Here is a 27,549-nt window from a genome sequence, read left to right as displayed (position 1 = left end):
TCATTGCCAGCATTGAGCAACTGGGTTCTGCCTTCTCAAAGCTTGGTAAGTTCCATGTGTCTCATCAGGAAATGCATTTTTCATGCCACAGGATACTCATGGGTCAAGGACTAGTGTATATGTATACTCTTGTCCTTCCTGTTCCACACAAATATGGACTAGATCATGACTCTTTACCATGTAAATAATGCTATTTTACAATTCTCCTCTCTTTAGATGTTACAAAAAGTTCTGGAGGCCCTTCTACTGTTCCCTCTCTACAAGACTGACAAATAGGTCAAATGTGAACTACATTTATTTAAATTAATAATGAGCTATCCATTATATACAGGGTATTCTAGTAGATGGGAGAAAAGACAGCATGGTGTATCCCTGTCTTGTCAGATCCCAGGAGATATTGAGGGTTCGTTCTTGGATGGGACACCACAGAGGAAGGCAGTAGAAAACCAACTCTGCTTCTCACTTGCTTTGAAATCTCTTTTCTGTCGTCTCCATAAGTTATTTGTGGTCTTGATGTTACTTTTGTATGTGTTCTTGTAGGTAGAAGATACATTAGAGTTTTAGGTTTAAAAGTATTCAATATTAATTTCTTTATAGTAACTGGTGCTGTTATTGGTAGATGAGTGAATAATTTCTTACAACCATATGTACTATAGACAGCAAGCTGCTATTTAACAACCAAATATTTTCAATGATTATATGACAAAATGTGTTGGGACCCATGAGTCACGGCAGCCAGCATTAATGTCCACCTCCGCACAAGAACATTACCCTGGCTTGAAATCCTATCTACTTGAAATAAAGGATGATTCCTGTTAGTAACAGTTACAGTTGAACCATTTTAAAAACCTTGTTAAATATTTGAATGATATCTTTCCTGGAAAAAAATAGTGACAGGGTCTTTTGGGAAGGAAAAGAAGTGAGCTACCTCCAAGCATTAAAAACCAGGCCTCTTATTAAAAGGTGTCATTCATACAAATAGGAACCTTTGTGCTCTTGGAAAATCTTTACTCTCTTTAGAATTTGGTTAAACTTTTAAAAGAAAATAAATTGTTGGCAGTAATTACTAAATGAGAAATAGGAAGAGAGAGGGGACATTTATCACTCTTAATCATGGAGCTTATCCAACAAAATCTGAGTCCAGGGGCACCTTTAAGACCAACAAAGTTTTATTCGAAGTATAACCTTAGGTATGTATGCACACTTCTTCAGATACACTGAAATGGAAGTTACCATTCCATACATATAGGCAGAGGGTGAGCAGGAAATTAGGATACAATATGAAAATGTTTAACAGATGTCAGGACCAAACAGGAATAACAAGTTTAGTTTATATGGTGACCATTTGTTTGGATTTAATTCCAGGAGGGAAATATAATGAAGCAAATATATCAAAATTGGAGATAGATATGTAAATGATTTTTTTTCTTTCCCCAGCAAGGTGGGTAGGTTGGTTGCTGCTGGTTGTTATTGGTAGTTCAATTGTTGGTTTTAGTGGAAATAGGGATTTTAGGGGTTTATACTGTTTTATTTTGTAACCCGCCATGAGCTGGCTTTGCCAAGAGTAGTGGATAATAAATGTAATAATAATAATAATGATGATAATGATAATTATAATGATAATAAATGTACCCTTCTTAATTGTGGAATGCTGAGAGTGATTAACTGAGACTGTTGTTACACTCCGTCCATCTCTTCTCTTGGTGTAGTGGTTAGGAGTGCGAACTTCTAATCTGATTAGCTGAGTTTGATTCTGCGCTCACCCACATGCAACCAGCTGGGTGACCTTGGGCTCCACAGCACTGCTGTTCTGACCAAGCAGTAATATCAGGGCTCTCTCAGCCTCACAGGGTGTCTGTTGTGGGAGAGGAAAGGGAAGGCGACTGTAAGCCGCTTTGAGCCTCCTTCGGGTAGAGAAAATTAGCATATAAGAACCAACTCTTCTTCTTCTTCTTCTTCTTCTATTTCCTTAACTCTTCTTCTATTTCCTTAACTCGCAACTGAAGTTCCTTTTTAAGATGTTCAGCCTGAGACCCTCTGAATTTATCAGGGCCCTCTCAGCCTCACCCACATCACAGGGTATCTGTTGTGGAGAGAGGAAAGGGAAGGTGATTGTAAACCAATTTGAGACTCCTTCATGTAGAGAAAAGCAGCATTTAAGAACTAATTCTTTTCTCAAGCATGGAGGTAACTAACACTGTTCTTTTCTTTAATATTTATTTACTTTGCTTATACTCAAACTTTCTCCACAGCGGGGATAAAAGTACTTTATATTATTCTTTCCTCCTTTTATCCTCATATTAGTAAGAGTCTAATATGATGTTACTTACGATGTTACTTAGTGAGCTCTTATGTCAGACTAGTGATAAACCCAAGTCTCCCAGACCCTACTATGAAGAATCAACTCCCACACCACACTGGCTTTCATAGGGTGTCTGCTGTTGAAAAGTACACTACATAGAAGAGAGATGAACATGGAAATTATCACTTTTAGATACAGAGCTTACTTCTCTAGAGGAGAATAATGGCTTGATCTGCCTCTCTAGACAGATCCACCAAGCCTGGGATGATGAATCCCAGTTTGTACGCAACTGCCACCCGCCTCCGAGGGTGGGGGAGAGCCAGCAGCCTGGGCGCCACACACGCGTGGCAGTTGTGTGCAAACGCACATGCACAGTTGCTGCGCATGCGCAATTGCACCAGCTCTTCTCGCCGCGTCAAAGCCTTTCCCCCACCCCCCTCCCCGGCCAAGGTCCCAGCTTCGGCGGTGGGAAAGGAGCAGGGCCGCCTGTTCCTTTCCTGGTGCCGAAGCTTCTTCCCCCAGCTACCTCACCTCCCGCCCCTTTCTCCACCCTTGCTGTTTTATTTTTACCGCTCCGCAGGAGTGGTTTACAGATTGCCCATTGCCTACAGAAATCATAACAAGAAGCATGCATTTTGAAGAATGTTGGGGCAGCCCAGGAATGTGCTACTATATATTAAAGATGTGTCTTTTACTAGAAAAGGACTATGATCTTAAATTATAAGAATTTATGAAGTCTTTCTGTATTGAAAATCTTTCTCAAACTTCCTACAACAGGGATCCCCAACCTATTGGCACATGGGGGCCAGATTAGCATGCCCAGTGCCTAAAGGGGGCCACATCTTAAACCAAAATGTAACAAAATTATTAACATAATGAGGGTGATAGCAGCAGACAATGGGCCTCAGGTTGGGGACCCCTGTCCTGAAGAGATTAGTAAATATGGCTAGATCAATATTGTTATTCATGTTGTATTCAGTTCTCTTTTGATCTAAGTTCTAGTAAGGAACAAAGGCTATTTCTGTTTACTAGCTAGAAGAAGAAGAGTTGGTTTTTATATGCCGCTTTTCTCTACCGAAAGAGTCTCAAAGCAGCTTACAATCTCCTTCCCTTTCCTCTCCCCACAACAGACACCCCTGTGAGGTAGGTGAGGCTGAGAGAGCCCTGATATTACTGCTCGGTCTGAACAGCTTTATCAGTGCTGTGGCGAGCCCAAGGACACCCAGCATATGGGCGAGCGCAGAATCAAGCCTGGTTTGTCAGATTAGAAGTCCGCACTCATAACCACTACACCAAGCTGGCTGATAAATTGGTTATTAACTAAGAAGCTCTGTGGTAGAAATGGGCATGAACTGGAAAATTCCAGTTTAGTTCAGGGTTTTCACAAACTGAACACCAGAACCAAACCTAGCCCAAAGCCCTGAAATGAACCAGTTTTGACTGTTCCATTTTGCTCCTGTGAAAGTGAAAGGGACTGCTAAAATGGCTGCCAGCTGTTTTAGGTGTACAGTATACTGGAGCGCTCACCTTGCTGTCAAACTAACATGGCTGCAAGCCATTTCATCAATCGATTTGGCACTTTCTCACTTAGAAGCAGGGCGGGAGCAAAATGGACTGCTAAAATGGCTGCCAGTCATTTCAGGCTGACACCAATGAGGTGTACTTGTTAGCTTCAAAAGGGTGTCAGCCCTTTAAACCTTCTATTTTATTTGGAAGGAAAGAAGTGAAACAAAGGCTTTAACGAAGAAGTGAAACAAAGGCTCCCAAATGCTGGGAGCCATTTTAGTGGCTTGTTTTATTTCTTGCTTCTAATTGGCAGGGAGTGAAATTGATCACTAAAATGACTTGCAGCCATTTTAGCCTGACATCTAGGCAGGCGCACCTGTCTGCTGTTGGTTTGAAATGGTTGTGACCTGAACCCCCATACCAAACAGACAAAGGTCCAGAAAATGTTCGAGGGAGATGCATCCCTGAACATTGGTTTGGGGGGACACAAACTGGGACATTTTTGTGGGGAAATTTGGTTTGTGTCTCAGTTTGTGCCCATCGCTACTCTTTGGCTAAGTTCAGATGATCTTCTAAACTATGGTCTAGTGAATTCTGAATGAGATTTATTTGCCCCTAGTATAGTGCTTGCTTCAGTAATACTTTTATTCTATCTGTGATAAACTGTGTCCTTGCAGCCTATCTTATGGGATGCTTGTTATAAAAGAACATAAGAGAACCCAGTTTGGGTCCGTGCTGGGTAGAAAAGCATTCTATAAGAATCTATTTCTTCCCAAGATACCTTGTTACACTGTAAGAAGGCTGGATTCGTTTTGGGTATGATTTATGTGTGAGATCTAATTTAACTAGTATGAATACCACTTATGAACGCGAATCAGCTTCTATTTTACTGCATTTTACAGGATCTAGTTTTTATTCCGTCCAAAATTACATAATCACCCAACCCCACCTGAGGTATGACATTAAAACATCCCCAACTTTCTCTTTGCCTGAGTAAAATGATGATTTGTGTTCACTGGGTTCAATAGGCATTCATCTAGATGTGGACTATATTACCTGACTCTTAAAAATATGAGGGAAATCTCCAAAGCTTGGAAGTTAGCTCACTGCCATATAAATCACCACAGAAAAGGAATGGACTGTGAACAGCTCACTCTGGCATTTTTGAAATAGTTTTCCTCTGTTTCCCTGCTGATTTTAACTGTGCTGCTGGAGCAGCCTGCCTCACAATTTAATTAGGCTTTTCTGTTGTTATTGCTACAAGTTACATTTTTAAAATAGAAATCGAGAAGGCGAAAGCAGCACTTGCTGCAAGCAAGCACCACACAAGCCTGTCACGACAACAGTATTTAAAAGGAAAGAGACTCATGAGCTGTTTAAAAAGTAATACTGCTTGCCAGATTCCCAACACCAACTCTGGCAGGAAAGCTAGAGAAAGAGGAAACGGCTAGGAGTGTACTGCTTGGATAACTTTTTCCTGTTTGAAAGAATTAAACCAAGAGCATGGTCTACATTGAATTTCCAAGGGCATTGATTCAGGATTGCCCAAATGGTTAATTTCAGAACTAATATTAAATGTAAATTCCACATGTTCCATGGATTTATAGCATTGTCAGTTTACGGAGTTACTGTGTTTCACCAGTAACAAATATCTCCTGAACTTTGAGCTAGGCCAGTGATGGTGGAACTTTTGAAGACCAGGTGCTCAAACTGGAACCCAAAACCCACTTATTTATCACAAAGTGCCAACATGGCAATTTAACCTGAAAACTGCCCTGTTTTGTGTCCCCCTCCCCCTTCTTCTTCTATGACCCTTTTCCTATCTCTTTCTCCTCGGTTTGACCTTTTGTTGTTGGGCTGTTTATTTTTAGGTTTTTGTTCACACACACACACACCTTTTTTTCTTTTTTTGCACCTTTCCTGTCCCTCCCTTTCTTCTTCACCTTCACTCCATTGTGGGGAGGTGGCAAGGCCAGGTGGGAGTGGGTGAGGGCAGCGGTGTGTGGCATCTTCAGTGGGGTCTGACCCAGCTCTGCTTTCCCAGGGCTCTGTTCATCGCAGCCTTCCTGTTCCCGCCAACACTTTTAGACGCCAGCCCACCTGAGCAACCCGAGCCAACCAATCACTTCCCAGGCCAGGGAACACATGGGACGAGTCCACCCCATTCTCTGGGCTCCAGGAAGCCAGACCTCATGCAGGCTGACTCGCTGAACTCTGTGCTGGGACAATGGCGTGCATGCCCACAGAGAGGGCTCTGAGTGTTGCCTCTGGCACACATGCGATAGGTTTTCCACCACTGAGCTAGGCTATCACGGCTTGGATCCATCTTTTGTGCTGCACCCCCTAAGTAGCCAGCCAGGAATCCTTCCAGAAATGGGTGGGAAAACTATGTAGTGGGAAGAAGAATCAGCCGCAGTCTGGAACATCCTCCTTGTTCAAGTGAAGTGTATTTTACTCTCACAAGGATTCCTTTGAATCCCGGTCGTAACTTTGGATGTACTTGTGTGCAATGTGCATATGTCATGAAAGCTTTAACAAGACATTTCATATAGAAAAAAGAATTTGAATTATATTTTGGTCACTTTATCTGTTCATATCTGACATTTGTATTGTTAACAGTGCTTCGTAATTTAAAAATAAAAACCTTCTGCTAACTCACTGAGACACATCATGGCACTTGATTATGGTCAAATGCAGGCAGAAGCTTATTGATTGATTCCTTAATCCATAAAATTGTGTAACTCAGTATTCAAGTACATTAAGTACTGTAATACCACTGTAGATGGATACTCCATGTTGTACATATACAACTGTCACATTCTGCTTAATTTTTGACATTTTTCTAGAGTTCATTCAAACATATAGGGAATCTAAGCATAATGATTATGTACAAGTTAGCAATAAATAGCTGTAATAGTAAAGCTAAGCACGAACCCTGAAGTGACATCCTTAATCTTTCAAAGCTATTACCTCACTGATGCATGTGGATTCTGAAGGCAGACTCTGGAAACATCCACACCTGCTAACATTTCCCTTTTGAAAATTTCAATACACTAGATGCCATGTTAAAATTCATTTTTGCTGCTTTCCTTTCTGTTGTATTTAGAAGCCAGTTTATGGCAGTTTCACAACAGTATTCATGGTGGAATGTTCTAATGTTAACTTCTTTCCCATCAAAATGGAATAGAATTGAGAGGATATATGACAAGTGTCACAGTGGGAGCATCAGTGGGTATTGACACTGGCAAACTGAATGGAAAATAACTTATAAATGCATGCAAGCCAATGGCCACCTTCAGCTGTGTTGTAAAAGAGTATAATTTTCCTGCCGTAAAACTTGCATGGTATCTGGCACATTTTCTCCTATGCGCCTTTGCTAGATAGGCAGTGTAATCTAACTGATGAGCATCGCATCTGTTAGCAATGTCCTTTTTTAGGCTTGTGAGATTTCCCCATCCCTATTAGACTCAAGCCTTGTATCTCTTTAAAAAAAAGAAAGAAAGAAATTGCATGTCTGAGGTAGTAGGTGGCTGTGATTCATAAATGCAAAATTAGAACTAGAGATTTAGGGAGTGGTGAATGGGCCATTTGCAGATACCAGTCTGTGCTTCCTCAGTATTGCTTCACAAACAGCTCTTCACATTCTAGTATTCATCTGTGAGACTTTATTGTCATTGCGGTTCATAAAATCCTTTCATTTTATGTTCCCACTTTTATGACAGCACACGCTGTACCACCCCCCTCAATGTGTGGGTAGGATTCAATACTCCAATCATGACAACACTCATATTTTTGTGGTGGAAATAATAGATAAAAGCTGCTAACTTCAAAAATATTTGTTTTTCCTTTTCTGTATGAATCATTACTTCCCCTGAATTTAGCAGTAGGTTTTATTAAGGAACTTGTTGAGGAATGATTAAATATCTTTTTAGTCCATGCCCTGGCCTTACCCTCTCTTTCCCCCCATGGTTAGTCTGTGTGGCTGTGGCAATCTGCCAAAAAGATATTAAGAATGAGAGATTCCCTGAGAAATATTGGCTTACTTTACTACTGACATAGAGCTAGATATTGCTTTAGACAGTATTAAAATGAGATTTTTTGATCTCTAAGTTACAAGCTGAAAGTCTGGTGCTGAATGTCTTTTCTGACACAAGTCTGCTTATGGATTGGTGGACAGACAGAGGGCCATTCCGCACCGGGATCCATGTAGCAAATTGTTTGCTGAACAAAAAATCGCCATTTTAAATAGTGGAATTAGTCGTTATGCATACCTGCCTTTGTAGTGGAATCCAGTTGCGTTTCTATCGTTTCCCACAGGGTTCTGGTCTCGGCAAAAATCGCTAGAAAGGAAGCGCTATTGCTGAGCTGTGTCTTGCCCCTGGCCATCAATCAGCCAATGGGCGGCCGTTAGTATGCTCCCAAACAGCCCCTTTCCCTTTAAGGAAGGTTTAAAAAAAAAAACACCCATTGCAACGAATATGCGTTGATTCGTTGCAACGGAGAGACCCATCCAGCTAGCAGGTGATGTTTGAACTGCCGTTTTATTGTTGCCACGCTCCCCCCGAGTGAAAAAAAATCCCCCCCCCCTCACGGGCGCGATTTTTGGCCAAAAACAGTGTGAAAAATAAAGGGAAAATAAACCAGCAAATGGGCCTCTATGATGCTTGTGCTTGGTGACTTTAAACAGAGGGACTGCAGCCGGGGAAGCCTCACTGGGTAAATGAAGGCTTGCCGGTGCGTTGATCTCCGCTCGCTCGGAGAAAAAAAAATGGCGATCGCTTTGCCGGAAGATCAGAGGAGAGAGCCAGGGGGAGGGACTTTGCAGAAACCGCAACAATGGTAACGCACAGAACTTTCCCGCTAGTGTTGCAGATTGGTTGTAGTAGCGCTTTCCGGAGGGTGAATCCACTTTTTGGGATTTCCCTGAAAGCGCTACAATGAAGTGCTTTTTGCGGATCGGTTTCACGAGTGTTGCAGATTGTCAACGACGTGCATAACGGCAAAACTGTACCGATTTCAATTAGTAACCATTGTGCTATTTTGGACGAATGCGGAACGGCCCAGACTTTCCGCCCAACTAATTCATGAAAGCAAGTTTCTATAATCATCTTACTAATAAGTGCAATACAAATTTAAACAGGCAGTGGCATATTCTGTGAGGTGAGAATGTTATTATCCTTCCCCTTCCTGGTCCGAAGGAGAAGCAGGATTTGGTATCCAGTGCAAGGCAAGTGGAACAGATCTGGTTACAATGTGTTATGGTAATCCTGATTAATATATTTCTGCCTGTCTCCTCAGTCAAGGTGGTTTCAACATATCAAGCACACAGTGTCAAATATTAGATGCTTTGATCTGCACTGACATAGCTTTGATGGTGCCAAAACTTTTAAGATGCCATCTCTAATCATGTCCTGCTTTGAGTCTTTTCTAGACTGCTTGAATAATTAATGCTGCAGTTAATTGCTTTTAGTAGTGTTGCCTGTTTATTTATTTAAAACATTTTTATGCCACCTTTCCACCCAATCAGGGTTCCAAGGTTTCCACCATTTCACAGCAGGACTTTTTGGGTCTTCCCTCAAAACCAGCATAATGGCAACCTTAAAAGTATGACTCTTGTAGCTATGCACCATACAGCAAAGATTCTTCATTTTGAATTCATTGATGCTGCAAATGCAGAAGTATGCCCAGTGACACCGGGACTTCCAGAAAGGTGTCTTCTGCTCACTTTCCTCTGACAGCCGCTATTTTCACTGCTTTTTTCTTTGCTTTGCCACTGGAGGGCATGGTGGGCCTTTAAAAGTTATCAGTAATTGTTTTAGTGTTATAGCACTAAAGCCAGTCTGTCTGTCTGTTTGTCTGTCCCTCCCCCCCCCCAAAAAAAAAAAGCTCTCTGGTGGCACATCAGGAAAAATGGCAGCCACGCAGGGCTGATGAATGAAAAATTCTGTAGATGTGGGTGTGTCATTTGAAAATGCATGCATTTCCATCCAGACACTTTGATAATCTATTAGGACTTCTTTCATCCTAGTAAGAATGGAGAGAAAGGCAGGCTTTTGGGAGAGAGCATAACAACAACTGAAGTACCATTAGACCATGACATAGTGTGGATGCTGTTGGGAGGGGGTTTCATAGCCAAAATGAAGAAAACTTCCATATAGAAACAGCCTGTGACATAGTATCAGCCAGTGCTGCTTTCCTCTTTTATCCAATGCTCTAAATCTATCAAGAATCCTGTTTTATTTACCTGTTATATATGCAGTTCTACTGGGTTACTTGGTTGTAAGGGTCCAGTTTTAGTTGTCTGTGTTTTAATTTATATCCCTCTATAGTGTACTCCCAGTGACTTTTAGTATTTCTCTGGCACATTTCAGAAATGAGGTTGTTAATATATGACGCTGATCCCTTCCAGATACATTGTGTTAAATGCCACCCCAGACTCTGTAATTCCATTTCAATGTTGTGCTGTTGACTGTTGATTGTTAACAGGTTCTGAAATAATTTCATTATGTGAGATATGAATACATATGCACCATTAATAGACCGCATCTGCTTACAGCAGAGTTGAAACTTTGTCTGACAGCCCATGAGGTCTTCTACAGGAAACCAAATATAATTTTTCTTCCTCATTGGATTGATAATCTGATTTAACTTATTTCTTTTTCTCTTTTATCCCCTTTAGACCCATAGGTTCTTGATTTTGTTCTCTCTCTGAGGCTGCTCATTAAATAATAATTGCATATTGAGACAGAAGTGATCTTGCTGAAATTTATGTTTCATACACAATATTACATCTTTGCACTCCACATTAATGAATCATAGAGTCACAGAATCATAGAGTTGGAAGGTTCCCCAGGGTCATGTAGCCCAACCCACTGCAGAATGCAGGAAATGGCCACAAGAGCCAAGCACCTACACAATCCCTTCTGTCCACTCACTTGCAATCTACCTAAGCTCACAGAATTAGCATTTCTGTCAAATGGCTATCTAGCTTCTGCTTAAAAACTTTCAAAGAAGGGGAACCTACCACCTCCTGAGGAAGCCCGTTCCACTGAGGAACTGCTCTAACTTTAAGGAACTTCTTCTGGATGTTTAGCTGAAAATTCTTTTGAATTACTTTCATCCCATTGGTTCTGGGTGATAGAAAACAACTGCTCCATCCTCTATGTGGCAGCCCTTCAAATACTTGAAGATGGCTATCTTAGTCATCTTCTTTCCAGGCTAAGCAGACCAAGTTCCCTCACCCTTTTTGTAGCCCTCCTCTGGACATGCTCCAGTTTGTCTGCATCCTTCTTCAATTGTGGTGCCCAAAACTGAATGCAGTAATCTAAGTGAGATCTTACCAGAACAGAGTAAAGGGTACCATCACCTCATGTATTCTGGACACTATACCAGTATCATCAGGTGCCTGTACAAACCTACACCTCAAAAAAGGATGATATAGCCCTGGAAAAGGTGCAGAAAAGAGCAACCAAACTGATTTAAGGGGATGGAACACCTACTGCAATGGCAGATGCCCTGCCAAATCTCTTGGAGCCGGTGACTAGATGGGCATTGCTGTTCCCCAGGATAATAATCCTGGGAGACTTCAATAATCATGTGGAGAAAATCAGCACCTCACAGTTTTCGGACCTGGTGTCCACCATGACAACATTAGGACTTAAGTTCATGGCACGAGACTCATGAGAATACACTCAGTTTTAGAGAGGGCTTCTACAAGGGTGGCATTTTGAAGACAAAATATTCTAATTGGGGAGCTCCAAGAGATATATTTGGATACCTTTCATTAGTGTGAGAGCCTCTCATTTCATATTGTTCACCACCTTGTAGTCCCCATTATTACATCACATGAGTGCATTCAAATATTGGACCACTGAAGAAGACCCCAAGGAGGGTAGAAACGCATTCGGTTATATGGTCATTTATCCATGTGTCAAAAGATTTGGGGTTTGTGCATGATAGATGTTGATGTTTTTAAGTTTTATATGTGCACATGTATTTAAATATTTGCACTTAAATATTTAATAATTATTTTGCTGCTGCTCAACCTTTTAGGTTCCTAGCTTATGTAGATAGGTAGAATTACTTTGTTCCCTCTTTTTTTATATCATAACATTAGGACCCTCCCAGTCAGTTACTTAGTCTCACACATCAAGTAGGACACCCCTGGATTTGATCTGTGGGGTGGGGATCAATGAGGATCTGATATAATCTCAGAAATCTGCAGTGGTCAGAGCACTTTGCCCTGATGCCTCAAATCAGTGACCCACTCCCTCCCTGTATAGACAGAGACCACATTTATGCTCACCTGAGGAGACTTGTATCCAATAGGATTCCAGAATGCTCTGCAGGATCTGATGCCCCAGATGACTTAGCAGATGAGCTAGGGAAAGACTGCCATAGCCATCCTTCTGAAGCCATCAGTGAGACTGCTCTCCAGTGCCCTCTCTGCTATTGTCTTCCAGGGTATACCTTGGAGCTGCACAAACAAAAATGGGCTGAGGGGCTGCCTAGCTCCCTATGTCCCCAACAGGGCTCTTTGCTCTGCAGGTTTGAAAAGACCAAGGCTAGGTTCTTTTCAGTCCTGACCCCTGTTTGGAAGAGTGAGTTCCCAGAAGAGCTAAGGGCTCTCTTGGAGCTGTTTGTTAGATGAGCTCTTCCACCAGACATTTGATTGAGGCTAGGCTAAGGAAGATCTTGGGGCCCCCTCTTCCTTCTCTTCCATCTCTACTTACCCTCTGGAGGTGCTGGGTTGTGAGGGACTAATGTGGTTTAACGGTTGCGTGGGATTGTTGTACTGTTTTTATATATGTTTATTGTTGCATACCATCACAAGTCAGGTAGATAGGTAGACAGAACGAACATCAGGGCTGAGGACTGAATTAATTCATAGCAAGAACATAAAGATGCTTTCTGGTGTTTGATCTTCTCTATCTCTTCTTAGAACCCTACACAAGTTGGAACTGCTCTTCAAGTTTTCTATAATTTGGGAACCTTAAAAGACACGATCACAAATGTTGTGGATGGATATTGTGTATCCCTGGAGGAGAACATCAACAATGCCCTGGATATTAAAGTTTTGACTCAGCCTTCACAAGCAATGGTTCGAGGTACTATTGTTTTTTAAATAATCTGTAATAGAATGATGCCTAGTAATATAACATCATATCAAAAAGGGAATAGAACACAATTCTGATCTTTCATATAATTTTTCATCATACCTTAATGTTCAGTAAGCTTTTTTCTTTTGGTGTGGTTACCCCACAATCTCTGGTGTGGAAAATCTGCATTAAGGGAAATGAAGTTGACCGAATGCAAAGCCATTTTTAGCTGAAACGTGGCATTGTTCTACTTTTTTTAAGCCAGATAAAAAAGAGACATGTGATTGTTCACCATGTCTCTTGTAGCTGTTTTAGCCATTTAGGTCTCTTCCTAGCATATATAACTCACGTGGTTTTCCCACCAAGTAGAGGGGCTTTTCTCTCTTTCCGTTCAACTGCTGCCACCATCTGGCGTTTGTAGGAATTGCCCACTAAGAAGACCAGGACTAGGGGTAGGCATGAAGCTGAAAAATTGAGGTTTGTGTGGGTTCATGGGCTGGGGATGTGAACATCAAACCCCAAACTTAAACAAACCCTGTTATTTTTGCAGACTGGTTCAGTTTGTTGGGTTCGTTATGTGGTGGGCTGTCTCCCGTGGTGTGTTAGAGATGAAAAATTCACTGTGGAGGGGTGTGCCATCCCCTTATCGTGGACATGGTTTCTGGGTGTGGCACAATCCTGTCACTTTTGCCCCTAGGAAGTGGTCACCCACCCACCTTCCCAGCCAGATTTTATCCCCCAACCCTCCCCCATGTGCACACAGCTACCAAACTCCAGGTGGGGGCTGGAGATCTTTGAGAACAACAACTGATCTGGGGAATATGGAAGGAAGGAAGGAAGGAAGGAAGGAAGGAAGGAAGGAAGGAAGGAAGGAAGGAAGGAAGGAAGGAAGGGAGGGTGGGTTTATGTTTCATGAAAATGTAACTGTTTTTCTTAGGCATTTGATGTTTCACTATCCAATCTCGTTGTTTATGCAGAAGCAAGTCCTGCTAAATTTCAGTAGTATTTTCTCCCAAGACTATATACCTAGGAACAAGGGAGCTTTAATGGTCAGTTTGCTCATGGTAATTTAAAAATAGAGTTTTGTACTTTTTATTAAAGAACTGGTACTTAATTTCTTCCCCATTATTCAATTTTAATTCTTCCCCAAAACTCTTTGTGAAACTAAAGGTTTATAAAAGAAAATATGCACAGCACGAGTCATCTTTGAAAACCAGCCCGTGGCAGGTTGGTAGCAAGGGGCCATCTGAGGTCTCGCTGCAGGATAAGATGGGCCACAAGGGCTTCTCTTTACAGGCTTAGTTTGCTCCTTCTCCAGTGCCTTCTTTTGGCGTTGTATCTGATCTTATTACCAGTTTTCATGCAGCTCCATTGCAGAATCAGCTGGGTCTGTTTCTGCTTGTTAACAAGAAACTGTTGATCTTGAATGTTTTGTGGGAGGACAGGATGAAGACCTGACAACTGGTCACCATAATGTCACAGTGGAAGAGCCTGGTACTTTAAAATTGATTTTTAAATATATAGTCACTGTAAATATCCATGGGTATTTGAATAATTGTAAAGAACCTATGTGCATTTTAAAAATAATTGAGAGAGAGGAAGGAAGTAGGGTGGATGGAGGAGCACGATCTCCCCCCGCAACTTAGGCGGGGTGTGCAGGAGCGTGCAAAGGTTGCACCGTCCTTTTGGGGCCACTGGGCAGCCTTTCCTCAATTTCCCACCCACACCAATTCGGGCAGGGTGTAGAGGAGCATGCAAAGGCCATGCCAGCTACTATGGGGCCAGCAGGCAGCCTTACCTTAATCTCCTGCGTCCCCTGACTCGGGCAGGGTGCAGCGAAGCATGCAAAGGCTGCACTGGCCACTCTTGGGCCAGCGGGCAGCCTTTGCTTGATCTCCCATTCCCTCCCAACTCAGTTGGGGTGTGGAGGAGTGTGAAAAGACTTCCCTATCTAAAAGCAAACTCTATCCGCCACAAACCACCAAGGCCATCAAGGTGCATGCAGTTGTCGGGATCGTGGCTTCACGAATGCCCGTTCGCGAACCACAAGCCTCCCCATTTTGTAGTCTTTTAGGAGGTTGTGTTATAGTTCATGCCCATTTCTAACCAGGACTCCCAGCTCCCCTTCTCAGATCCGAGTCCTGGCCTGGTGTCTCCCACTATTTAGTGCCTGGTTACTGTTGAAATAGCTTACTGCCTCGTATGCCATGGGGGGAGTAGCCCCTTGCAAACTGACTGCCCTCCCTTCCTCCTGGCTCTCATGTTAGAATAGTATGCTCAAGACAGTGGAAGTCTATATGGTACAAAGAACCACTATCAGTATCAAAGTTATAAAGTATTTATTAAGAAGAAAATGTCCAAATGCATATCCTCAGCACAGCTTTTTTAACGATTTCAGAAGAAAATGGTAGAATGCAATTCTTCTGTCCCTTCCTCTATACATGCCCTAGCTGATAAATATGAGGCAGGCCTCTTAGTTTAGAAAGTCACAGATGTTTTACAAAATTTCCATTAGCTTGAAGCCCCTACTCAGATATGGCAATGGCTCCTCCAACAGCCATCAGGCTGGGGTGTGTGTGCAGTCTACATTAGTAATACTGGGCTAGTTATATGGCTTTTGAGAAGACTGTTGATAGAATGTCTGAGAAACCTTTTGAAGAAGAAAAGAAGAAGAAGAAGAAGAAGAAGAAGAAGAAGAAGAAGAAGAAGAAGAAGAAGAAGAAGAAGAAGAAGAAGAAGAAGAAGAACTGGTTTTATATGCTACTTTTTTCTACTAGGAGTCTTAAAGCGGTTTACAGTCGCTTTCCCTTTCCTCTCCCCACAACAGACACCCTGTGAGGGAGGTGAGGCTGAGAGAGCCCTGATATTCCTGCTCAATCAGAACAGCTTTGTCAGTGCTGTGGTGAGCCCAAGGTCACCCAGCTGGCTTCAGGGCATCAGACCCAGTTCACCAGATTAGAAGCCGCTGCTCCAGTCCACTACACCACGCTGGTTCTCAGGACCTGGAAGCATGAAATAGTGACACATAGGGTGGAATACAAATTTAAGAAATTTAATAAATAAATGAATAAATATATAAATGATAGCATTTAGAAGCAGAGATTTTAGAAAGTACCCATATTATTTTGAGCATATACTTCATTAGCTTCAATTAATATATCAGAATGCATTATAATTCCTTAATTGCCAATTCGATCCATGTTTCATAACCTTTTGGAAAATGCTCCTTGTCTTACCTTGGATAAGCACTTTTACAGTTGTCTGTTTTATGTAGTATACATATATCTTGTTTTTTCTCCAAGTCAGCAAAGTTCAAAGTGGCTTCCATCACTAAATCTCATTTTTCAAAAATGCAATAAGCATAACAAGAAGAGATCAAGCTGTTTATCCATTTGTCAGAACTGACCAGTACTCTAAAGCCAGCAAAAGCACCTTGGAAAAGCTCTGCCTCACAGAACCTTCACCGTCTTCAAGGGGGGGGGGTGCCTTCCTTGTGTCCTGCATAACCTAGTTCCATAAAGCAAGATTTGCCATTGAAAGAGCCCAAGCAGACACAGTGCACACTATCCTGAATGGAGAAACTATTCATAACCTCTGGCCTGACTAATTGTGTGATACTTTCCCTCCAAGGAGCTCAGGATAGTATATATGAGAGACACTCTGTTTATTATTATTATTATTATTATTATTATTATTATTATTATTATTATTATTATTATTAGATTTATAGCCCGCCACTCCCTTGCGGCTCATTTAATCTTTTGAACATCTCTAGGAAATAAGCAGTAGGTAGAGATTTTCAGAAGACTACTCAGTGAGTTTCATGACAAAACAGAGGCTAGAACTTCTCCAATCCAAGGTTCTGTTGCTGCTCCCTGCCTGCCTAAGGGAGCATTGGCCCTTAGAATCATAGAATCATAGAATCATAGAATCATAGAGTTGGAAGGGGCCATACAGGCCATCTAGTCCAACCCCCTGCTCAACACAGGATCAGCCCTAAGCATCCTAAAGCATCCAAGAATATCTGCATCCTTGAATATCTGCATCTTATGTCAAAAGTGATCTTACATCTAGAGCAGGGGTGACCAAACTGTGGTCTTCCAGATCTCTGTGGACTATAATTCCCATGAACCTTTGCCAGCGTGTGCTGACATGTGCAGGGACTCATGGGAATTGTAGTCCATGGACAACTGGAGACCTATAGTTTGGCCAGTTGCTGCTCAATGTAATTTTGTATGTTCAGTTTTGATGCATATTTTCACTTAAAACCTGTTTAGGTGGTCCTGGGCGAGCCACTATGCCAACACCAGGAAACATGGCAGCCTTTAGAGCAGCTCTGTGGACAAACATGGAAAAATTAATGGATCAGATCTGTGCAGCTTGTGGACAGGTATTTGGTCATTTAAACATCTGTTCACATTATGGTCTAATTTTTGAAAAATAAACCATTTCCAACAATGTCTCTTCATTTTATAGGTGCAGCACCTGCAGAAAGTGTTGTCCAAGAAAAGAGATCCTGTTACACATGTGTGTTTCATTGATGAACTAGCAAAGGTAACTTTCCATCCCTCTCCTTCTAGCTAAGTAGGGTCTTGCCAAAACAGTTTAGTAACTTTCATTTAATTTATTTATTTACTTCACTTAACACTCTGTCTTTCTTCCAAATAAAGATCTAAAGTGGCTTATATCATTTCTCTCCCCCCATTTTCTTTTCACAACAATGCTGAGAGTGAGTTTAGCTGAGAAAATGGGACAGGCCCAAGGTCACCCAGTAAGCTTTCGTGGCAGGATATGTATTTGAACCTAGACCGAGATTGCTTCATTTAAAATTCAAGAGTAATATATAATTAAGTGAAAAACTGGCAAGAGGAGAAAGCTGGCATAACAAAGTTAATTGATGGGTACAGTTTTGCTTTCCTGCAGCCACATTTTAAATTAGGTCTCAATCTTTCATGGCTTGAATCCAAAGTTAAACAGGGACTTTATCTTCTGACTTCTGATGCAGTCACAGAACTGTGCCTGCACAGGCCAGTCACAGACATTTTGTTCCTAGCTTTGAAAACTAAAATGAGGGTGCCCTGTTTCGTGGAGCTTTTGCATGTGTGAATTTGCTCCAGAGACAGGTTGCTCCTCTCCCTCAGTTCCTTTTTTGCCACTGCAAGAATTGGATGCTCCTAGCTGTTGCTATATGTAAGATTGTTCTTTAGCATTCTTTTTTCCTCTGTAATTTTGAAGAGCTTTGATTTTCTTTTGGATGTCATTGGTTCCTAGTAACCATTTTTAAAAAGAATATATTTTTGGTATTTATGCCCGTCTGTGGTCCCTGTATGGTATCTGAGGTCCTGTTTAAAAAGTGCATAGCAAAAATGAACACTCATTGTATATGCTGTGTCTGGGTGAGGCCCACAATGTGGGATTGTGTGCCAAAATTTTTTTGCCAAGGCCTGTTCAGACAGAGCTTCCAGGCTCAAGGTGGTATGGGAAATGGGCCCACTTGGCATTGATCCCACCTAAGACAATCAAGGGCACCTTGGCTCCACTTTGGGTTCTGGCCTCATTGGTTCCCAAGCCCAAGACCTTGCATACAATTGGTTCCAGCAGGTCCTACCATTAGAATTATATCTCTACTTCAGAAGACTAAAACTTCAAGGTCTTCTTCACTGGAACCCACAGGTCTCATTCAGAGCCCCTTGTCAAGAGAGAGACAAAAAAAATCAAAACATAAAGAAAGACTCCAGTTCCAAAACCCCGGGGGAGAAACCAGCACCTGCTATGGCTCCTATTTCAGATCAGGCTCAGCTCCTCCTTGGATCCCATCCCCACATTTGGACTGAATGTCAGTGATGTGAGCTCCAATATTCCAGTTGGGTAACTGAGGTTGTCAACTGAATCTTGACTGACCTTGTCTTAGCAGTCTGTCGTTCTGACACAGAGATACTTCATGACATCTTTTTGGCCAATTGGGAGGACTATCTTCAACTGCTCAAGCCTGAGCTTAGAGCACTTTATCAACCCGCCTGAGGCTGTCTTCCATACACTTTGCTAACTTGAACCTGAGATGTATGCCATCATGTCACACTGCAGCTTAAAATCGGCATTGCAACCTTCCCCTGATGATACTGTGGGGGACCCCACTCAAGTATCTCCCAGAAAGGATTTAAGGCTTTATGGGGGAACAGATGCTCCAAGTGGCCAAGTTGCTTGGCATAGGCCCATTATGCACGGCCGCCGAAACGGCGATTTCGGGTCACATGGAAAACGCGGAGGGGGAAGACGCGACGCATACCGGTTATACACGGGGCGGGGCGCGACGGCGGCAAAACCCAGAGTAACCGATTATGCACGCGCCGATCCGGGCGCCGCTTCTGGTTGCGCCCCGCTCACCCGGAAGCTGCGCTTTCTTCCGCGTTTCACTGACGCGGCTTTTTCGGCGGCATGCACCGAAGCTGCAGCCGGTTGCAGCCGGCTCCGTGCGTTATCCGTGATTTTAGTCGCCGCCATTCCACCCCAAATGTGCGCTAAAACCCCCGTGCATAATGGGTCATAGAGGTGTTTAACATCTGATAGTAAACCTAAGGACAAAATCCTTAGCTGCCTTTATTCTGATTATATGGACATGGTAGCTTTTCTGATCCTAGAGGGCCGTATGAATCTTGACAGTTTTGATGTGGGCTAAAACATTATCTGCCCAGGCTACCACTCAAAAATTTGAGGACCCCTTTACTAGAGTATTTGGGGAAACACTAGAACAAAAACATCTCATCATAAATATTTCAGTAACTATAGATAGCTTAAGAAAGTGTTATTAGCCTGAAACATAAGGCTTTGTAGTAGAAAGAGTCAGTCAGAAAGGTATTATTACTAGAAGCTCACACCTGCCTTCCAGAATTAGTAAGTTAGCTTGCTTCTCTCTTACGTGGGACTGCACACACATCATGGTGAAGAAAGCAGAGTTACACTTACTTGTAACTGTTGTTTATCCTGTGGTAATGTGTGCAGTCACACATCCCTGCCTCCTACTGTGTTGTGAGCTCTGATGTTTCTAATATGTTTGGCTATCTCTCCCCAATGGCCACAGTGAGGAACTGAAGGAAGAGCACTCCACCCCCTCCTATTATGCTGGAAAATGCAGGAAATAAATGTAGAGATGGAGGAATAAGTTTCCTCTGGACTTTTTGAGCTTTGAAATCTCTCCACAGCAGGTCTGCAGATGCTCAGGAACACACATATTACTGTACAGGTGACCATGCAATATTTGAGTGTAACCCTATTGTGTCAAAGCACCTCCTAGAAGTCAGAGCAGACAATACTGACCTTGATTAGACCAGTGATTTGGCTCACTATAAGACAGAACCTCAAAACAGTGTTAGAAATCATTCATTAAAGCACTCCAAATTGCCGTGTCTTACTAAGGAAAACCATTTTGAGGTTTGCAGATTGGTCTCCCAAGCCCATTCTCTGGGTTTTCCCCTCTTCCTTCCCTATGCCCCAAGAAGCCCATCCTGGAGGGAGCCTCCAGATCTGGTTTCTGGGTAATGTGAAGGGCTGTCAGTGGCGGTACTGTGGCAGGATCACTGATTTCCCCCACCCCTGTAGATGCACAGAAGAGACTTCTACTTATGTTTTATTATTTGAGGCCCCAGTTATTGGCATGGCTGCTCTTTGTTTTACTTGATGGAATCTAGAAGATAACATTATGTCCCTTTATTAATTATCACTGTTGCCTTTCCCAGTAATACTGTGTGGACTGACTAATTAATATTTTTGCTTTATTAAGACAGTGCCTTCGTATGGCATGTAGTATGATTTAGCCATCTGCTTCTCTCCTTTTTGGCAGCTTCGTCTCTGAAAGACAATCACCACTGTTCTTTGCTACCAGGAGCTCCAGTGTGAATACTTATTCTTATCCATTCATGTGTATTGTTTTATGTTCTTATTTAGAAGAATTTGATTAATGATTTTCCAAAAGGCTGAGAACAGTACTGCCAAAATCATTTATCTGTAATAATGTATGAGGAGAGAACCCGCCCTTCCCCTCATGTTTAAGCTCTGATTTTATGCATCAGGCGGGCAGGGAGAGGAAACCTTTCTATTTCTGGACAGCTAGATTAATTCTCACATTTTCTACTTTTTAAATGGGAAGGAAAAACCATGTATGCAAATCTTTTGCAGTACTAAAATTAAACAATGACTGTATGACACACAGTTTGTTTCTCTTGGCAGATCTTGCTGACAAAAGCAGAAATAAGTTTTTTGTTTTGTTTTGGTTCTTTTTAGAAAGCAGATCTACTTTGTTTGGGCTATTTGTTCATGAAGCATCTTTGTCTTTTTATTGCTATTGTTGGAGATGGTGCTGCTTACAGCCATCTCCACATGAACAATCTGTTTTAGCCATCTTGACATTAGTGACTTATTTTAAACTGAGTTTTAAGGGGCTGGGGTTTTATGGAGGTATATTGTTATGTGATCAGCCTTGAGTCCCAGGAGGAAGGTGGACTATAAATCTAATAAATAATAATAAAAACATCTCTCTACTTCCACGCTTGGATCAGGCTTGGTCTTGTTGGAAATGAAGAACTTTGCGATGTCTCTTAGCCTCAGATTCCAGAGGGGACTCTCAGAGCATTAGAAAGACAGATGGGCCAGGACACAGAAGATCCGTTCTAACTTTATTACTGATCCTTTGATATAAGGATTGGTACTCTCAGGGGACTTTCTTACTTCCTCCTTCATTCCCTCTCTAACACACACTGCCACAATCTCCATCTTGGCACCATGAGTGCAGGATGGATTTGTGTATCTCTCTCCATCCTAGTTAGAATAGATTAGAACTCTGTCTCTCCACTATCTTATCTAGAAATGGCTTTCCTATAGTAGTTAAAATAGCTTGCAAAGATAAAGAGAAATCTTAGCTTTCTTTGTTTTCTTACTTGCGCGCACACAAGAAACACATGGCTTCTGGTGTAGCTTTTAGTTGTTATACACTCTGCTGATTATCGGAATATTGCCTTAATATTTCAACAATGCAGGATCAGCCTAAAGCATCCAGGATAAGTATCTGTCCAGCCGCTGCTTGAACACTGTCACTCCACCTCCTTAGGCAGTCAATTCCACTGCTGAACTGCTCTATTAATTTTTTTCCTGATATCTAGTCAATATCATTCTCCATGTAGTTTAAACCCATTACTGTGGTTTCAATCCTCTGCTGCCAACAGGAACCTTTGCCTGCCCTCCTCTAAGTGACAACCTTTCAAATACTTAAGAGAGCAATCATGTTCCCTCTCAACTTCTTCTTTTCCAGGCTGAACATTTCCAAGTCTCTCAGCCTTTCGTCATAGGGCTTGGTCCCCAGGCCCTGGATCATTCTCGTTGCTCTCCTCTGAACCTTCCCAATTTTGTCCATGTCTTTTTGAAGTGTTGCCTCCAGAACTGCACACAGTGCTCCAAATGGAGTCTGACCAATGCGGTATACATCTTGTGATTTTGATGTGATGCCTCTGTTGATATAGAATGAGTCTTTGGTGGAAGAGAAAGCCAAAGCTACAGGGTACAGGGATTCTTGGTATCTGCCCCTCAGCTTTGAAATTGTCTTCCCCTAAAAACTCACCAAAGAGTAAATCTAAACATAATCTTCAAGCTGGTGAATCTCTCAATTAATTTTAAAGGTTTAACACAATTCAAGTCAAGTATCACATTAAAGACCAATCCTCTCCCCCCATTAAGCTTTCATGAATCAGAGCTTATTTATTATTTATTTATTTATTTATTTATTTATTTATTTAGATTTCTATACCGCCCATTTCTTTGCAGCTCTGGGCGGTTTACACAGAACATTATAACTTACATGAAACATTATGCAGACTATAACATCAAAACAACTTTCAAAAATATCAAAAGATTACAAAACCACAATTATAATCTAATAACAATTAACAGTAACTTTGGGAGAGTCGTGGGCAGGCATCTGGGGGGACCACCAGGTGTTCTGAGTCAGTCGGCCTCAAGCAAATGCCTGGTGGAAGAGCTCCCTCTTGCAGGCCCTGCGGAACAGTGGAAGTTCAGCAGGGCTCTGATCTCCTCAGGAAGCTCATTCCACCAGGTGGGGGCCAGGACCGAGAAGGCTCTGGCCCTTGTTGAGGTCCGACGCGCTTCTCTGGGGCCAGGGATCTGCAGCCAGTTGGAGGTGGCGGAGCGTAAGACTCTTTTGGGTGTATACATTGTATATATACATTGTTTTTGGTAAAACTTTTGGGTGTATGTCTATTTTGGCTCAAATGGGTCATTAATGTACTACTGGATTTAAATTTTATTTTACTACTGCTGACTAACATAGCTTTAAGCCTGTTAAGTTCTTAAAGGTTGTATCAGAAGGTGGGGTGGAAATAGTGACATGGACATGCTGCATCTAATTTCTCCTGATACACTCTATTTGCTAGAAAGGCTAATATCTTCAAAATGCCTATAAATCAATATTCATTCTCCATCCTCAGCAGTTCCTTACCTTATTTGAGACCTCTGCATCAGCAGCTCATTTTGGTCTGGGATCCATATAGAGTGGGATGCATAGATCTTGTGTGAAGTGTCAGGTGATGGGAAATGGATTTTCATGTGATCTATCATTCTGAACAGCTTGTTTATAAAAAGATTGTTAGGCGGGAGGCTTAGTTCCTGATTGGTAGAAGCCTTGTTTAGCAACAGAAGGCCAGTAGAGAATGGAGGTGTGGGGGGCATTGCTGGTTATTGGTTGCTCTACCCCTTTTAAAGTTGAAAGAGTCTGACTCTAGACCCTTTGAATGATTTGTGGGTATGTTAGGGAATCTCATAGATAATTCCTGAAATTTCCTGGAAGCATTATGCTGAGCAACATTCTTGACTCCTCTCCTAGCCCTTTCATAGCTCTCAGGTTGTTCAAGTGGGGTTAACTCAGTGCTCAGCTATGAGAAGACTGGTTAAGCATTAGTTAATGGAACTGGTGTGTCCACTGGCATGTACTGCTTGCTCCCCGGTTGGCCTAGGACTAGCTGCTGCAACTCTGATTTTTTGTTGCATTAGGAGATTGAATATTAGCCCTTGTTCATTCAGGGCACTATATTGGCCTGGGGATGAATTCAGAAGAGGCATGTAGAGTCAGCACATGTGCCACCATTTTATATTTCCCATTCCCATCAGCAACACAAAACAATTTAAGTGGTGCTCATGAGCTTTTCATGTACCTGATGTCTAAGCTTTAGGAAATGGAAGATAATTGCAGGCAAGTGATTTTAAATTGGGCATGCCCATAAGTTTGCATACACTAACTTCAGTAAACCAAAGCCAAGACTTAACTGTCTGGCCTTGTGGACAGCTTTGGTGAGCTTCCAATACAAGTTCCATTATGGGCAGCATTACAGAGATGTGGCCACTCACGCCAAGCAAAAGGACTTTTTTTTTCTGTTCTAGCAGCGATGAAGTTTCATTTTCACCTTAAACCACTTAGGTGTTGGAAATGTGTGCCAAACAAACTGGCTTTTGCTGGGAGAAAGTTGTCTCATGTGTTTCAGGGTTCTCCAACATATTGTCACAAGCTGCTAGATAGGGCTTTTGGAACTGCCTAAGAAACAAAAGTTTAGGGATGCATGCACATCAACATTGCAAGTTAAACAACAGGGACAGCAATCTGGAAGAACAAAAGCAATGGAGTCTACTGCCAGGAGTTATAAATAAGTGGATAACTTTAGTACAGAATCTTAGATATTCTACTATTAATTAAAAAGCTGAAGCCATTTCATGTACCATCAAAGTTACAGCTGATATAAAATGTCTGAGACAAGAGGCTGGATATCTGTGTATCCACATTGCTCAGCTCAGTGAGCAACAAAGCACCCCCAAATTTGGACACATTGAAAAGGTGGTGTGCCCACTCTTGCAGGAAATAGGACTGTGAACCCTGCATTTTACATTCTGCTTGCTAATTACAGTTAGTGAGGTCACCATTGTCAATGCATTCATCTTCTGCAACAGCTGCAGTTTCATTTTGCTTTGGATGTCTGCCTGTCTCCTTGGTGATACTGCAGTGTAAGTCCCGTCCTTGACCTTAAACCACTATGGAGATGTGACCCAGCCATGCCGGACACATCTCCTTTAAAAACAACGGAATACTTGCACCTTTTATATTTGTAAAACTTCTTTCAGCTTCATCTCTTCCTCGTATCTTCTTGTCATCTTCTTCATCATCCTTTTCTTTCAAGGCTCCATGTTACGTTTGCCCTTGCTTGCCTCAATTATTTCCTCTCTGTTGGTCACTTGTGTCAGACCTATCCATTTCCTCGTATCTGAAGGTTTCAGAGCACTTTACAAACAATGAATAAAATGTACAGTGCTTCCCTGCCAAGATCCAAAGAACTACTAGACCCATTTTCAATTGGGTTTCAGATCAGTTTTTAGAACAGAAACTGTCTTGGGAACCCTGATGTATGATGTTTGCTGGGAACACAACAGGGGGTTTGTGTTCCTGTTAGTTCTGCCAAAACACTCTCCCACCTCCTCCTGGACTCAGGGTGGTTTACATGGACCATAAAAAACAATACATGGAACTTACCGTATATACTCGCATATAAGCCAACCTGCATATAAGCCGAGGCACTTAATTTTACCACAAAATCTGGGCAAATGTATTGACTTGTATATAAGCCAAGGGTGGGAAATGCAGCAGCTACTGGTAAATTTACAGGGTGGCCTAAGTGCTTAATCCATGCTCAATCATCACAGTCTTTCCCATCCAGCCTCCCTCCCAACAAATACAGAAAAGTCAAGAGGATGAATAGCTGCTGGTTTTTGTACCCCACTTTTCACTAACCAAAGGAGTCTCAAAGCGGCTTACAATTGCCTTCCCTTCCTCTCTTGATGCCAGACACCCTGAGAGAGCACTGACAGAACTGCTCTGTGAGAACAGCTCTGGCAAGAGAACCAAACAGTGCCCCCCCCCCCAGGACAGCAAACCAGAGCAGAACAATATTACCCAAAGTTGGCAACCTACTGCAACAAGTACAACAGCTACCAAATTGGGGGTCCCCCAGAACAAAACACTGAAAGAAAGAACTGTAAAACTGAAAGTTCTGTAAAAATCAACTTTTAAAAGAAACACAACCCCAAGAAGAAAAGGCAAACAATGCTGCCCCTCAGATAAAAGAAGAAACACTGAAAAAACAGTAAATCCCAAAGCACCCCCAACCCCCCCCCCCCCGAAACCAAAATCATAGAATCATAGAATCATAGAGTTGGAAGGGGCCATACAGGCCATCTAGTCCAACCCCCTGCTCAACGCAGGATTAGCCCTAAGCATCCTAAAGCATCCAAGAAAAGTGTGTATCCAACCTTTGCTTGAAGACTTCCAGTGAGGGGGCACTCACCACCTCCTTAGGCAGCCTATTCCACTGCTGAACGACTCTGACTGAGAAAAACTTTTTCCTGATATCTAGCCTATATCGTTGTACTTGAAGTTTAAACCCATTACTGCATGTCCTTTCCTCTGCAGCCAGCAGAAACAGCATCCTGCCCTCCTCCAAGTGACAACCTTTCAAATACTTAAAGAGGGCTATCATGTCCCCTCTCAACCTCCTTTTCTCCAGGCTGAACATTCCCAAGTCCCTCAACCTATCTTCATAGGGCTTGGTCCCTTGGCCCCAGATCATCTTCGTCGCTCTCCTCTGTACCCTTTCAATTTTATCGATGTCCTTCTTGAAGTGAGGCCTCCAGAACTGCACACAGTACTCCAGGTGTGGTCTGACCAGTGCCGTATACAATGGGACTATGACATCTTGTGATTTTGATGTGATGCCTCTGTTGATACAGCCCAAAATGGCATTTGCCTTTTTTACCGCTGCATCACACTGCCTGCTCATGTTTAGTTTACAATCCACAAGTACCCCAAGGTCTCGTTCACACACAGTGCTACCTAGAAGCGTATCCCCCATCCAGTAGGCATGCTTTTCATTTTTCTGACCCAGATGCAGAACTTTACACTTATCTTTATTAAATTGCATCTTGTTCTCATTTGCCCATTTTTCCATTGTGTTCAGATCTCGTTGAACTCTGTCTCTATCTTCCGGAGTATTTGCCAGTCCTCCCAATTTGGTGTCATCTGCAAACTTGATGAGTAGTCCCTCCACCCCCTCATCTAGATCATTAATAAATATGTTAAAAAGTACCGGGCCGAGCACCGAACCCTGAGGTACCCCGCTACTCACCTCTCTCCAGTCTGATGAAACACCATTGACAACAACTCTTTGAGTGCGGTTCTCTAACCAATTCCCTATCCACCTAACGATCTGAAAATCCAGATTGCAGTCCTTCAACTTATCCATCAGAACATCATGGGGAACCTTGTCAAAAGCTTTACTAAAATCCAAGTAAATGACATCAACCAAATTTCCGATCCAGCAAACCTGTTACTTGGTCAAAAAAGGAAACTAGGTTGGTCTGGCAGGACCTGTTGGAGACAAATCCATGCTGACTTCCTTGGATCACCAAATTGTCCTCCAGATGTTTGCAGATCGCTCCCTTTAATATCTGCTCCATTATCTTCCCCACAACAGAGGTCAGACTCACTGGTCTGTAGTTTCCCGGGTCATCCTTCCTCCCTTTTTTGAAGATCGGAATAACGTT

At 42.3% G+C, this 27,549-nt stretch overlaps 1 protein-coding gene and 1 pseudogene across 1 annotated transcript in view; one reads left to right on the top strand and one right to left on the bottom strand.

Moving 5' to 3' along the window:
* COG5 (component of oligomeric golgi complex 5) overlaps positions 1 to 27,549 on the top strand; it is a 171,703-nt gene that overhangs the window by 84,610 nt on the left and 59,544 nt on the right. Inside the window, exons 8-10 of the mRNA XM_077338169.1 lie at positions 12,750 to 12,915; positions 17,184 to 17,296; positions 17,383 to 17,460. Of these exons, the coding sequence (XP_077194284.1) occupies positions 12,750 to 12,915; positions 17,184 to 17,296; positions 17,383 to 17,460 (357 nt within the window). The remainder of the gene's footprint in view (positions 1 to 12,749; positions 12,916 to 17,183; positions 17,297 to 17,382; positions 17,461 to 27,549) is intronic.
* Positions 13,710 to 14,378, bottom strand: LOC143838811 (putative ribosomal protein eL39-like 5 pseudogene; annotated as a pseudogene).

This window comes from Paroedura picta, chromosome 5, assembly GCF_049243985.1.
Source record: "Paroedura picta isolate Pp20150507F chromosome 5, Ppicta_v3.0, whole genome shotgun sequence".
Classification (NCBI taxonomy): Eukaryota; Metazoa; Chordata; class Lepidosauria; order Squamata; family Gekkonidae; genus Paroedura; species Paroedura picta.
This window is presented reverse-complemented; position numbering and strand designations above follow the sequence as displayed.